The 13468-nt window shown below is 36.6% G+C and overlaps 1 protein-coding gene across 1 annotated transcript in view; it reads right to left on the bottom strand.

Moving 5' to 3' along the window:
- LOC144369714 (methylglutaconyl-CoA hydratase, mitochondrial-like) overlaps window positions 1–10921 on the bottom strand; it is a 54066-nt gene extending 43145 nt beyond the window's left edge. Inside the window, exons 1-2 of the mRNA XM_078029834.1 lie at window positions 10856–10921; window positions 10657–10744 (exon numbers count right to left, since the gene is read on the bottom strand). Coding sequence (XP_077885960.1) covers window positions 10657–10744; window positions 10856–10858 — 91 coding nt within the window. The 5' untranslated portion in view covers window positions 10859–10921. The remainder of the gene's footprint in view (window positions 1–10656; window positions 10745–10855) is intronic.
- Window positions 10922–13468: the final 2547 nt, after the last annotated feature.

Consider the following 13468-nt stretch of genomic DNA (forward strand, 5'->3'; position numbering starts at 1 on the left):
CTTCACTTTTCTAAAGGGTTTTAAAAGTAAAATAAGGAATATGTGATGAAGTTTGTAAGGTGGCCAAAAGCCTAAAATATCTGGCCTATGACTGAAAAATGTTTGCTGATAGCCAGAATAATGCCACTTCCCAGAGAAACCCCTAAGAAAGCAAATGCCGCTGCTCAAGATCAACTGCCAAGAATCGACTAATAAAGTTGTTTAACTCTGCTTTTTTCTAAGTTGTTTAACTCTGCTTTTCTAGCTGGAGCTCTCTCAATCCTGACCCAGCTCAATAGCTGACTCAGCCTGCTTCTCGGAAGACCCTCTTGCTCCTCGCTGCCCCAAGGCCCTCCTTACAACCCAGCCAGTCAGCTTGGAGTGAGGAAACTAAGGGAAAATAGCTCAGGTCTTCTGATCATCTGTCCACCTTCCAGAGCAGCCTATTCTCTGCTCACCCCCAAGCAACTCTGCTCTTCCAAAGCATCTCTGTTATTGGAGGCAGTGAAAGAACTGAGAATCCATTTGGACCTGTGTCTAAATCACATTTCCAAATCGTTTTAACAGTAAGTAATTAAACTGATACTTTAATCCACACCAGTCCCCACTTCAAATTCATGAGGGGAAGAGAGGGGTCAGCTTTTACTGGTACCCTAGTTATAATCTCCCATCTGTGAGACTCTCACACTATCTCAAGAACAAGTCATTCTTCTTAACCACACAAGCCACCTACACATGTCCTGTGTAACAAAGCTCATTTTATTTAATCATGACACTTTGCCAATGTTACTTCCTCACCATTCAAAACTGTTGACACAGCCGTCCTGTGAACTACTTGCTAAACTACCTTCTACGGTCCACGCACTGTTCTGGCAATAGGCCTTCCCCTGAAGGCAGGGAAGAAGCCTAACTATGGGTGAGGGTTATAAATAAGTAGTGATAATAATAGTGATAATAAACCGTGAAAAATAAATTGAGGAACTGAAAAGTTCAAAGATGAAGTTCTAAAAACACGACAGAAGTGGGGGAAGCAGGGAGGTCTGCTTCAGTAAAAGTGATGAGAACCACTTTCTATGACATTTGAGCAGAGGCTTTTCCAAGCAGAGGGAACACAGAGCAATGAGCCCAGGAGGAGAATGAGCTCTGGCTGGAACAGAGTAAGAAGGGAAGTGGACAGGAGGAGACAGCAAGCAGCGAGAGCCTGAGAAGAAGGTGACGGCCGCAGTAGAAGACACCTCACACATTTGGCATCATTTTCCCCCGCTGCTGGACCACAACCACAGACTCAGAGGGACGACTCGGCAGCTCTAGGCAGAAGTCTGAAATGGGCTGGCATGGCTGCCTTCCTCCCAGAAGCTCCGGATGTGCGTCTCTGCCTCTTGGGCTTCTCCAGGCTGTCTGTATTCCTTGGCCCAGGGCCCTTTCTTTGCATCCCTATAATTTCTGCTTCTCTCGTCATTTCTCCTTCTCAGCTTCCTTCTGTCTCCTCTCATGTAGACCCTTGATTTTACACTGGGTCCTTTCGGTAAATCAAGAAAACTCCTCTCTGCCAAGTCCCCTTTAGCATGTAAGGTCACATGTTCACAAGCTCCTGGATTCAGACACAGCAGCTCTGTGAGCCTTGGATTCTACCTCCTGTACACTGTATTCCTGGGGACTGAATAGGAGAATGAGGTGATCCATTATTATTTACTTTTTTACAGGCAATATTTAGTTCTTCCTTACTTTTAGCCAGTGGATAAACTAGAAATGGTAACAAGCTAAGTAGAGCACTCTTCTGACTTCTGTGAGTCCATCTAGCAAACTCCATGCCGGACACCAATCATGGTACTGCAACAGTGTCCACTTTATGCTTTGAATATACACCTTGCTGCTCTAATACTACAATTTATTGTTTAAATGGACATTGTTTCTTTCTCTTCCTCTCTCCCTGCTCCTTCCTAATCTCTCTCTCCATCCCTAATATCAAGGGAAACAGGATTACCTTTCTTCCCATCCTGGGCAGAGTTATCTGTCCACAGTAGACACCCACCATAGGAACAAAGTCATCTAGGCTTTGAGGATGGCACCAAAAGATCTCAGAAATGACTATCTCCCAAATTAACAAGTGAATTACGACTCTAGACATCTAGACAGAACCTGTGGAATGTAGCCTTTGAGTCACCTCTTTAAATGCCCCCTGTTCCTGCTGATGGGGAGAACTGCAGCCTTTGGGACAGGAGTACCTTGTGTTTCTCCTCTGATAACAAAGCAATAAACCTTCTTTCTCCTTTTTTTTTTTTTCAAAACCGTGTCCACGTTATTGGATTGGCATCAGGGACAAGGACTGAGCTTTCACCAACAATATTATTTTTTCTAATACTATTTCTAATACCAAATTGGGGGGGGTCGTCTATCCCAATTCTCCAATACCAACTGGGTATACAACAATCCAATTAAATTCTAATACTAACTCCCAAAGTTAGTACAAACCCCAGAAGCTAAGGGCTCAGTTGTACCAAACTGTCCTCACTTCAGATAACAACCACAAATCTCAAGGGCAACTGATACTTCTGACTAACTTATGGAAACCAATTGGGGGTTTCCATAAGCCCCTCCTCAGATTCATTAATTCACTATAACTCTTAGAATTCAGGAAAATCCTTTACTTGCTTTTATAGCTGTATTATAAAAAAACAGATTCATAGGGCAAGGGATGCGGCACCCCCCCGACTTCTCCAGCACATCAATGTGTTTCCCGACTTGGAAGCTCTCTGAATCCCACTGTTTTTAACGTAGGTTTCTTACACAGGCCTGACTAATTAGATCATTGGTCACTGGTGACTGAACTCAAATCTCTGGCCCCTCGCTATAACCCAGTGGTTGAGAGCAAGGATGCTAGAATTTCTAACCCTCTGATCCCACAATTGTTTTCCTAACTAGAAATCTCCATCCTGAAGCCAGCTGGTGGCCATACCTTATATCATCTCTATCAAAGAGAAGGCCTTCTCACCATTCAGGAAATTTTCAGGGTTTTTAGGACTCTTTGCTTTGATGGTAGGACAAAGTTTGAGAGGTAGAGACTTTGGGAGGTCCCTAATACATTTTTTAATCATACTATCATATCTCAATCTCTATCTCATGATATATGCAAAAATCAACTTATAATACATCACATCCTCAATGTAAAATATAAAACCTACGGAAGTACTAGAAGAGAACACAGAGAAAATTTTTCTGAGTTTGAGATAGACTAACCTTCCTTAATTCATAAGAAAGTTATCAATCATAAAGAAAAAGAATTGATAAGAAAGTCTCCAAATGAAAAATCTTTGTTCTTAAACTATAAAGAAAAGGGCAAGCCAATCAGCAGGAAGAAAAATCTGCAAACATTCTATAAAAGACCTGTGCCAAGAATAATATAAATAACCCTTACAATTCTAGAAGATGCAATAAAGACCTGAACACACAAATCACAAAAAATATATGCAGATGACAAACAGGTACAAAAAAAGATGCTCAAAATTCACATCATTAGATAAATGCAAATTGGATCCACAGTGACATCTGACTACATATCTATTAGGAGGCTCACAATTAAAAAGACTGATAATATAAAGTGTGGGAATACATGTGGAACTCCTAGAACTCTAATACACTGCTGATGAAAATGAAAAATTATACAGAAAAGAGCTAGAAGTTTCTTGGGTTTTGTTTGTTTGGGTTTTTGGTGTTAGGGATCAAACCCAGGGCCTTGTTCACAGTTGCCATTTTCCTACAAAATTAAACACACGGTTAAGATAAAACTGAGTCAGTCCACTCCTATTTACCCAAGAGAAATAAAAACACACAATCACAAAAAGATTTGTACATGAATGGTCACGGAAGCTGGAACAGTTTGAATACTGAAAGCTCCCCCAAGGTCCATGTGTTAAAGAATGGTCCCCAGGGTAGCAGTATTGGTAGACGGTAGTTTGAGAGTTAGAGGATTTGGGAGGTCCCTAATCCAACTGAGGCCTGCTATAGAAAAGAACCTTGGACCTTTCTCTCCTTTTCCTTGGCTCTCCGGCTCCTGATGTGCGTGGTTTTGCTCCTCCATACACTCTCTCTATGATATGCTACCCAAATCAATGGGGCTAATAGATCATGGACGGGAACCTGAAAAACTATGGGTCAAAATAACCTTTTTTCCTCTTTTTAAGTTAACTCAAGTATTTTGTTATAGTAAATAAAAGCTAACACAGAAGTAATGAAGACAAAAGCCAAAAAAAATGAAAACTCTCAACAACTATCAACTGGTGAACAGAAGAAAAAAAATAAGCTCATACAATGGACTACTCAGCATATAAAATAAATATTCAGCAAGGAAATAAAAAGCACACTCAGCAAATAAATGAAACTGCTGAAACATAAAACATGGGTGAAGTTCAAAGCATTTTACACTAAGTGAAAGAGGACAAACACAAAAGACCACCTAGAATATGAATTCATTTATAAGAAATTCTAGAAAAGACGAAAGTACAGCAGCAGCACAAAGACCTAGATTTTAATAAGAGTTCAGAGTAAGGGAAAGAGACTGAAAGTTTTTAAAGTTATGAACATGATCTTTAAAATGAGTGTAATCTTGGTTCAAACATTGGTCAAGACTCATTAATACCCTTAAAATGGTAAATTTCATTGCAAGTAAGTTATATCTCAATAATTTTTAATCATATACAACAATAAAAACTCTATGCTGACATACTGAACTAACATATATTCATGGTGTATGTCCCTTTTACATTACTTATCAAACTCTCAAAATGACTACTAGGCAAATATATAACAATTAAGAATCTGAAACAATATTTAACAGATCACAGGCTCCTACATAACTATTCCTGTCATGACATCTGTATTCATTTAAACAATACACAAGTATTCAATAATGCATGTTGACAATTTTAGTGAGAAGTCTTTGTCATAACACAATTTACTAGAATTCAAAAGCAGAAGCAAAACGACCTTTACTTTATTTGAGAGGGGAAAAAAAAGCCTACACTTATATAATTCAGTGAAACACTCAATTTAGAGTTCTAAATACAGTAATCAATTACCAAGAATTATTTATCAGCTATTTGAGGAATTTCAAACAAAAAAACCTCTCAATCTCAGTAATTTCCCATAAAATTTCATTTTAAATGTTATGGTAAAAACAATGCACATGCACTCTGATAGGAAGTATTAGAAGAGTTGAACAAAAATAAACAGATGACTGTGATTACAGTTTCCATCTAAGGCAATAGCATAAGCAAAAGAATTCTCTCCTAATTTCATTATAGGTAAAATACATTAAAATTTTGAGTGTCTAAACATTTCAAAGTGACAATTATTTTATCTTTTGTGTACATAAAAAATAAAGTAAACTTTTTTAAAGTGAAGAAATAAATAATTTCTACAACATACAGGGGTAGCAGCACACATTCAAGTCAATCTCTCATCATTATGTAGCCAATGCTTCACAAGAAGGTTGACTATCAAAATGCTATTTCTCAATATCTGAGAGAAGTAAAGGCAGGCCATGAACCCAGAAGCAGTCTTCTAATCTACAAGTAGGTATACAAAAGTGATTCCCAAGCCACAGGGCCACTAAGATAGGTAAGTGCGAAAATTTTAATTGCAAAAATGTCTTTAAAAATAAGTCTTCATACTTCTTTTATTTTAGATTGAAAACACATAAAGGAAACTGACAGGCAGGGCCAAGGGGGATGATTCTGCAGCAGAGTGCTTGCCCTGCCTTTGGAATCAAGAGAAGTAACTAAGCTAAGGGTCTTTAATCAGGTCCTTCACCTCACAGAGATTCTACAAACTGAAATTCTACAACTTGAAAGGATCAGAATTGTTCTTTGACATCTCTTTTCAGTCTAAAATTCTGCCTCTCAAATTTTTAATAATAATTCTGGAACTCAGCTGATGTTACAATTTAAGTTACCAAAACAGAAAAATAGATGAACATACTTTATAATTTTTTGAAGTTATTACTTTATATGTAGTTGCCTAACATAATTTGTTAATATAATTTATCATTTCAGAAACGTTTCAAGAAAATGAAATACCACCCTAAATCATGATTTTATTTATAGACATTTCACACAATTAGAGTAACAATGGGCATAACATTCTGTATACAACTGTCTACTCTTAGGTGTTTTCCACACCATCATACATAACCTTAATATGTATTGCTTTAAAGAGTTGCTTAACATTCCGATAAGTGCATGTCTATATTCATCCATAGACATATATATTAACACAATAAAATACTAAAGGATAAAAATTATTAAATTATTATTCTTAGGGAAATAATGGAGATTTCTCAGTATAATTTTCTATACATTTTGATCTAATGGTTTTTTAATGTAAAATTTGATTAAAAATTAAAAATGTAAGTGAAATATAGTTATGAATTCTAAATAAATGGAAATTAGAATTAAATTAAATGGAAATTAGAAATCATGTGATCCAACCTCCAATACAATGCAGGAATCTTATCTATTTTCCTACCATTTTAGGAAAAGGATGTAGGGAAATGAATCTAGTCAGCAATCAAAACACTATCAGTGAAAAGAAAAGTGGTCTGTGACTACTCAAAGAAGCTACTTAAAACTCATCCCAACAACACTACAACAGCATCAGCAAATCAATGCTTTATTTAAAGGATTAGGTGTTAGGTTCTGAGGAGACAAAAGATGATTCTCAAAGAATGAGAGCAGCTCATATGCTCAAGAAATGTGAGGCAATCCGGGTACAGTGGTGCACACCTGTAATCCCAGAGGCTCAGGAGGCTGAGATAGGAGGATGCCAAGTTCAAAGCTAGCCTCAGCAACTTACCGAGGCCCCAAGCAACTTAGTGAGACCCTGTCTCTAAATAAAATACAAGAAAGGGCTAGGAGTGTGGCTCAGTGGCTAAGCACCCCCTGAGTTCAATCCCCAATATGAAAAAAAGAAATGTGAGGCACAACTACTTCACACACTTTAGGTTTTTAGAAATGAACAAGGTACCACTGGAATGCTGATGTATACAGAAATCTTTGTGAAAGCCAAGAGGGAAGAGGGAAAATGAGTGACTTTGTGGGGACAGGGAAGGTTATTCTTCTTCCACAAGAATAAACAATAAATGAATATACAGTTTCTGAGGATGTTGTAGTCAAGAGACTATTACTGCTACTTCAGAAAAGAAATTACAGATTTTATAACGTGAAAGATTGAATTCTTCAACAATAACAAATAAATGCAGCCTGATTAAAATTAAGATATTTATGACAAATATAGGCTATGATGAGTTTAAATACTCTTTTAATGGTAAAGAGACTTTATTTACCAGGAATTATATTTCATGCACACAAATATATACAGACAGACCCCAGTGGCCTACCTATTTCAAGTACATGTAAGAGAAGAAAACCTTTCAGAGAAATCTGATTGAATGGTTCAATTAGATACACTAACTAAAATAAATGACTTGGCCCAATTTTTCTACAAATCGAACACTGATTTGGGGCAGAATATAGTAAAAAATGTCATAAGTTAAAATATGAAAGATGACCCTGATCATGTAAAAATTTAAAAGTACATAAAGCAAAGATAGTAGATGGGATGGTACTCAAAAGCTCTTACTCAACTGATAAACAGCATCTGGTACATTATTTAATGTGCCCTTTGGGGGGAAAGGGCAACCTCTAACAGTTTCAAACTGTACTGAAGTATTAAGCCTTTTTCAAGCAATATTACTAATGTAGAGATGAAGAACAAATGAGTTACCAAGACCAAGAAATAGATTTTAAAAATTTTTAAATTCTACCAGTAATTACAGGGTGATAATTACAAATCTATTACCAATAGAGAGAGAACAGTTAGATGAATGTTAACACTTCTATTTTTTTTTCTTCTTCTTCCTTTTGGTACCAGGGATTGAACCCAGGGGCATTTAACCACTAAGCTACATCCCCATCCTTTTTTATGTTTTACTTTGAGACAGGGTCTCAATAAATTGCTGAGGCTGGCTTTGAACATGCATCCACTGCCTCAGCCTCCCAAGCTGCTAGGATTACAGGGGTGCACCACTATATCCGACAACACTTATTTTTATTTTTTAGGTGCTGTTCTTCCCTCACAATATCACCATTACTCCTCAGAGATTCATGTATATTCATATATTTGAGCCTGCCTTAAAACTTAACACTATACCTTTTATTTTAGGCTGCATTAAAAATCCTAACACTACAACTTTCTAATAAGCTACCCTGCAGCCCCAAAAGAACCTCACAGCCACCAGTCATGGTATTAGAGCCTTTTACCTCAAAACCATGTTAACCTTGTCCTAAAAGTTACACATATAAGAATCCTAATTCTCTTGGTCTAAATTCCTCACACTGCTCAAGAAAAAGAATTGAAAATAAATGTAAAGCCTTTATAAGAAACATACAGCTATCACTTATTGGATACAGTTGGCTCTCTGTATCCACGGATTTCATCCTCAGATTCAACCAATCACAGACAGAAAATACTTGCGGGGTGTGAGGCAGGGGGGATTCATAAGTACTGAACATGTACAGACTTGTATCCTTGTTATTATTCCTTAAGCAATATAGTATTACAACTATTTACATAGCATTTACATTGTATTCGGCATTTTGAAGAGCGGTGCCAAGTAGATGGGAGAGCAGTGTCTGAAATTGGGGTCCCTGATGTCTTCATGGCTGTGGCATGCTTAGTACCTAGGAAAGTTAATCTGCAAAGGTGCAAGATGCCTAGTTGCTATGGTAATGCATTCCATGAGGAAGCTCTGTGCAAGAGTCTTATCAGTCTAGACCTTGATCTCAGGCACCCAGTTCCTGGGACAACCACAATGTTTCACCAGCTCTGCTGCTCCTGAACCTGCCTGCATTAACAGTAATTTTAGACAATGGACTTTCTTGAGGGACACACAAACCTCCTAAGGTTGCACATTGCAAATTTAGAATGTAACCAAGGAATAAGCTGCATAAAGTTGCTAACTTTCATGAATACAAAGAATAATGCTTGCAAAGAATATCTTGAATCTGAATGAGCCATATATAATAAAGATTGCTAGCATGATTCTTTAGACCTCCTTCTCCTTCAGAGAGCAGTGTTCCACCCAATCCCAGCTGTTATCTTCAAAAATCTGCATATTTGAGTCTTTATTTTTCTAATCTCCCATCGCCCCTTGCCGGAACTGCTAGTTTGGCCACACTGGTTGCAGCAGGGTAACATAAGTAATACAGAGATGTTTTAAAGTATATGGAAAGATGTGGGTAGGTTATGCAAACACCACACCATTTTACATAAGGGACTTGAGCCCCTGCTGATCTGTGTACTCATGGAAATTGGGAGCACGAAGAGAATTGAGGGCGAAGGTTCAGGGAGTCCTGAAACCAATCCCCTAAGGGTAGAAAGGGACAAATATAGTGCACTGTGCTTTCTCTACACTGCCACATCAAAGTCTCCACCAACCCTACTAGGCAGATAGCACTAACTTTGACAAATGTGAAAACAGAAGCCTGAATGCCTAACATCATCACCCAAGCATCTGAGGACACTGATTCTATGTTCTTCGATGAAACAAATGGAGTTAAAGCAATCCTTTTTTAGGTATGCTACATTACATTATAACAAAACAATAAAACCTTACCACAGCCAAAACTTTTGCAATGAATATTTCTTAATACTTTAAAATTCTATGTTTTACAGTGGAAGCTATAGATTAAAACCTAAAAATACTGAGTAACTAAAGAATACAGGCCATAATTAGGCACCTCTAAAAACATCTATCTACAAATATACCCTCATGTTCTAAGAACTGTTCCAAATATAGAATTCTAAGCACTCAATAAAAATTTGTTCAATGAATAAAACACTGCACTGACTTGAATGTCTGATTACTTCAAGAAAATTACCCTATTTATATTTTTGTTGAAATAAAATAGTTTTATGCTTCAATCAACTTCTGTCTCTATTTGATTATTAGTAAATAAATAAATTAATAATAATGATGCTGCATGTTATCAGCTTTTTTATTTTGATCACACACATTTTTCACTTGTTGAAACAGATTCATTTAATATCTTGGCTTAGAAATACTAGGAAATAGGGAAAATGCAAAATAACTTGATGTTTAGCTTTGAGAAATGCAACACAAACACAAAAATGTATATATGAATTAGTTATCTTTTGCTACCACAGATAGCACAGACACATCCAGGCCCCACCTGGATACTACCATAAACACCCATCTTCAAAGCAAATTATCTATACTTGGCACTCTGAGATGAGGCAGCAACTGCCAGTCAATTCGCGCATCTTCTGAACAACTAACATACAGGGAATAATGTTTTGTTGGACACCTAATTTTTTCTTCCCAATTGATGTTTCATAAATATGATTTATGTATGCATCACAAGCAAATTTTAATGACTCAAAATATTTTTTTGGTAAATACAGAATTTACCAAACCCACATGTTGCAAAAGATTCTAATGCTGACAGAGTAAACATGTTATTTTTCTCATGAAAAACAGACCAAGTTGCTGCCAGTAATGAAGTTTAAACCAAACCACAGAACATTTGAAGGAACAATGGGCCACTACTGAGGACACACTAACCCTTAAATATAATTTCACAATAAAAGTCATTTACATACCAGCACAGAATATCCCTGGAACTTCACTCTTGATTATTATAGTCTGAACTTTATTATCAGATTTTAAGGCATCCACAGCTTTTGATAACTAAACCAAAATAGGAAGAACAGGAAAGAAAAAGAAAAAAAGATAATTTTCAGATTGATATCAATACTATATCTTAAAATTAGAAGCAAACAGTTTAATCTTTACACTCACCATTTTTATAAGATTTTTACTAAGTGAATTTTTGCCATAAGCTCTGTTTATTCCAAGCACCACAATTCCTGGTTAAGGGAAGGGGGGGAAAAGCATAACACTTGAGTTAGTAAGATTTTCAGAGAACACAGACTCTAGTACACCTAGCTACCTTGGGACTTTACAAACCTACCATCTCCGTAAGGTTCCTGCAAGACTTTATTCATCTTTATTTTCATATTTAGTTTCCTTTATAAGATAAACAGTTTTTTTTATTTTCTGGATTTATTGAGGTATAATTGACAAATAAAGTGATATATATTTAAAATATACAACCAGATGTTTGGATATGTGTATACATGAAATGCTTGCCCTTGTTAAGCTAATTAGCATAGTCATCAACTTATGCCTTTTTTAAATTTATTTTTACATTACAATCCTTAATACACCATTATACCATAATTTATCATATCTCTGATTATATATGTTGATACCAAATTCACATCTTCATACATGTATTTTGTATAACTATCATAGTTTTAAAAAACTGTTTATCTTGTATCTCATCATTATATAAGATAAACATTTTTTTAAAAAACTATGATAGTTAAAGAACTTATAAAATCAAACTAGAGCTTAATGTTCATTACTTTTAGGGAAGAACTTCATGACCCTTCAATTTATCTCTGTAAGCATCACCAAGATAAAATGTAACATTTTACTAAATTTTAAATCACTAAATCAGACACACTAGAGAAAGTTACTTATTAGTGAACAATTGGATTATAAGACAGTACTTAAAATGTGGCTTCATCACTTCAAGCATACAGTACACAGAAATAACAGCTAACAAAACCTTGTCACATATAAAAATTACCTGATCTGTTTTTCTGCTGATATACCAGTTAACAGCTCACTAATGCTTTTTGTTATAATTCTCTTTATTTCAACCCCAGGCTTTTCTCATGACTTCTGTCCCACACACTAAACCTGAGGGTATTTCTATTTTAAAAACCTATGAGCAATTCAAATTCAATCTATATAAAACAAAGATCATCATCTTATAAAAATGGAGATCTCCCTCCTAACTCTTCTAATTCTATCAAAGACTATCACCTAAATACAGTCCCCCACTCCAACTGCAGCAGATCAATTTTCTAAAAGCAATTCTTACACATAGAATTCATCTCTCCTTAAAATTTTTTAATAATTTATTTCAAACTACATGAATTCAAAGACCATAAATGGATAATCAAAATCCTATGCAACCTGTACTCAGCCTTCTTGTCTCCTGGGTAAGCACAAACTTGCACTATATATCAGCCCTTCTACTGGGCTGAATACGGTCCTTAGTTTTAACTGAGTAAAATGAAGACAATGAAATGTACACGTCTGTTCAAGAAACTGCAAAGCCGTTGTTTTAAGAATTCCAAATGATCTCAGTTGATGGAGAAAAACATGAGAACTGATATCTACAACAGGCTGTATGTTAAACACTGTGTGACCCTGAATAGGTCTCAACAGGAATGACAATGGCTCCACTAACTGAGCACATTAGTATGCACCCGGCACTGCTCCAGTGCCTTATCCCTGCTAATTCACATAATCCTCACAATCCAAAAGGTAGGCACTACTTTTATTCTCAGTTAACAGATAAGGAAAAACTTGAAGAGGTTAGGAACCTTTAGCCAGTAAGGAGCAATCAAACTCCACACTTCAATGAGTATGGTTCACCATTCAAGCTTCAGTTTAGTAGCTAACTGTGAATGAGATGTGTTCGTTAAACTATATTGAGTATGCATTTTGGTACTCAGCCCTCAAGGAACTAGAGTCTAGGAGGGAAAGATAAACATTAATAATCAGCAGACTATATAATCAAAATGTTGTATACAAATGTTACTATAGATATGCTATATAGTAACTTATAGCCAGAACTGATATGGTCTGGGGACAAAGGGAGATGGCTAACAAAAGCTTACCCACTATTTGAGGTGAGCTGAGAAGAATGCATTAAGGTGGGAAGGCCGGAAGATGGCTGAATTCCAGGCAGAGGAAACACAGGAGAAGGCATAAATCAGTCCTGGTCCCATTTTTCCCCACAGGAAAAAGCACAAACCAGTAACAGTCCACAGAGAGGAGAATGGAGAAGAGAGTACAAGACTCAAGGTCTTCAATGAGGGACTCAATGTCCCTTCAAGTCCTGCTAAAAATCTGGCCTTTATCCTAAGAACAAGGAGTAACCTCTGGAGCAGATATACACACACCTACACACACACAAAACGAGAAAGGGGATCAGCCAGAAGTGCACAGGATAGAAGCTCAAGGCACACTCTGTAGTCCAGTCAGGAGATGTCAGGTTTGGCTGAGGCTGACAGTGGTAGAAATAAAGGGAACTGAAAGGATTCATGAGCTATTCAAGGTACAATTTAAAATGAGTCACTGATGACTGGACTAAGGATTAACTGAACTGAAGAGAAGTGTTGGGACTCCTGGTTTCAGCAAATGGACAGAAGGAAATGACTTTTAATAAAACAAATCTATTAAAAATGACCAATGTGAGATCTGGAGGGGGGTAAAGCTCCTGAGTTCGGTTTTGAATTAAAGGGAAGCTGAAATGTCTTTTGAGGTACGAAC

This window comes from Ictidomys tridecemlineatus, chromosome 13 (genome assembly GCF_052094955.1).
Source record: "Ictidomys tridecemlineatus isolate mIctTri1 chromosome 13, mIctTri1.hap1, whole genome shotgun sequence".
NCBI lineage: Eukaryota > Metazoa > Chordata > Mammalia > Rodentia > Sciuridae > Ictidomys > Ictidomys tridecemlineatus.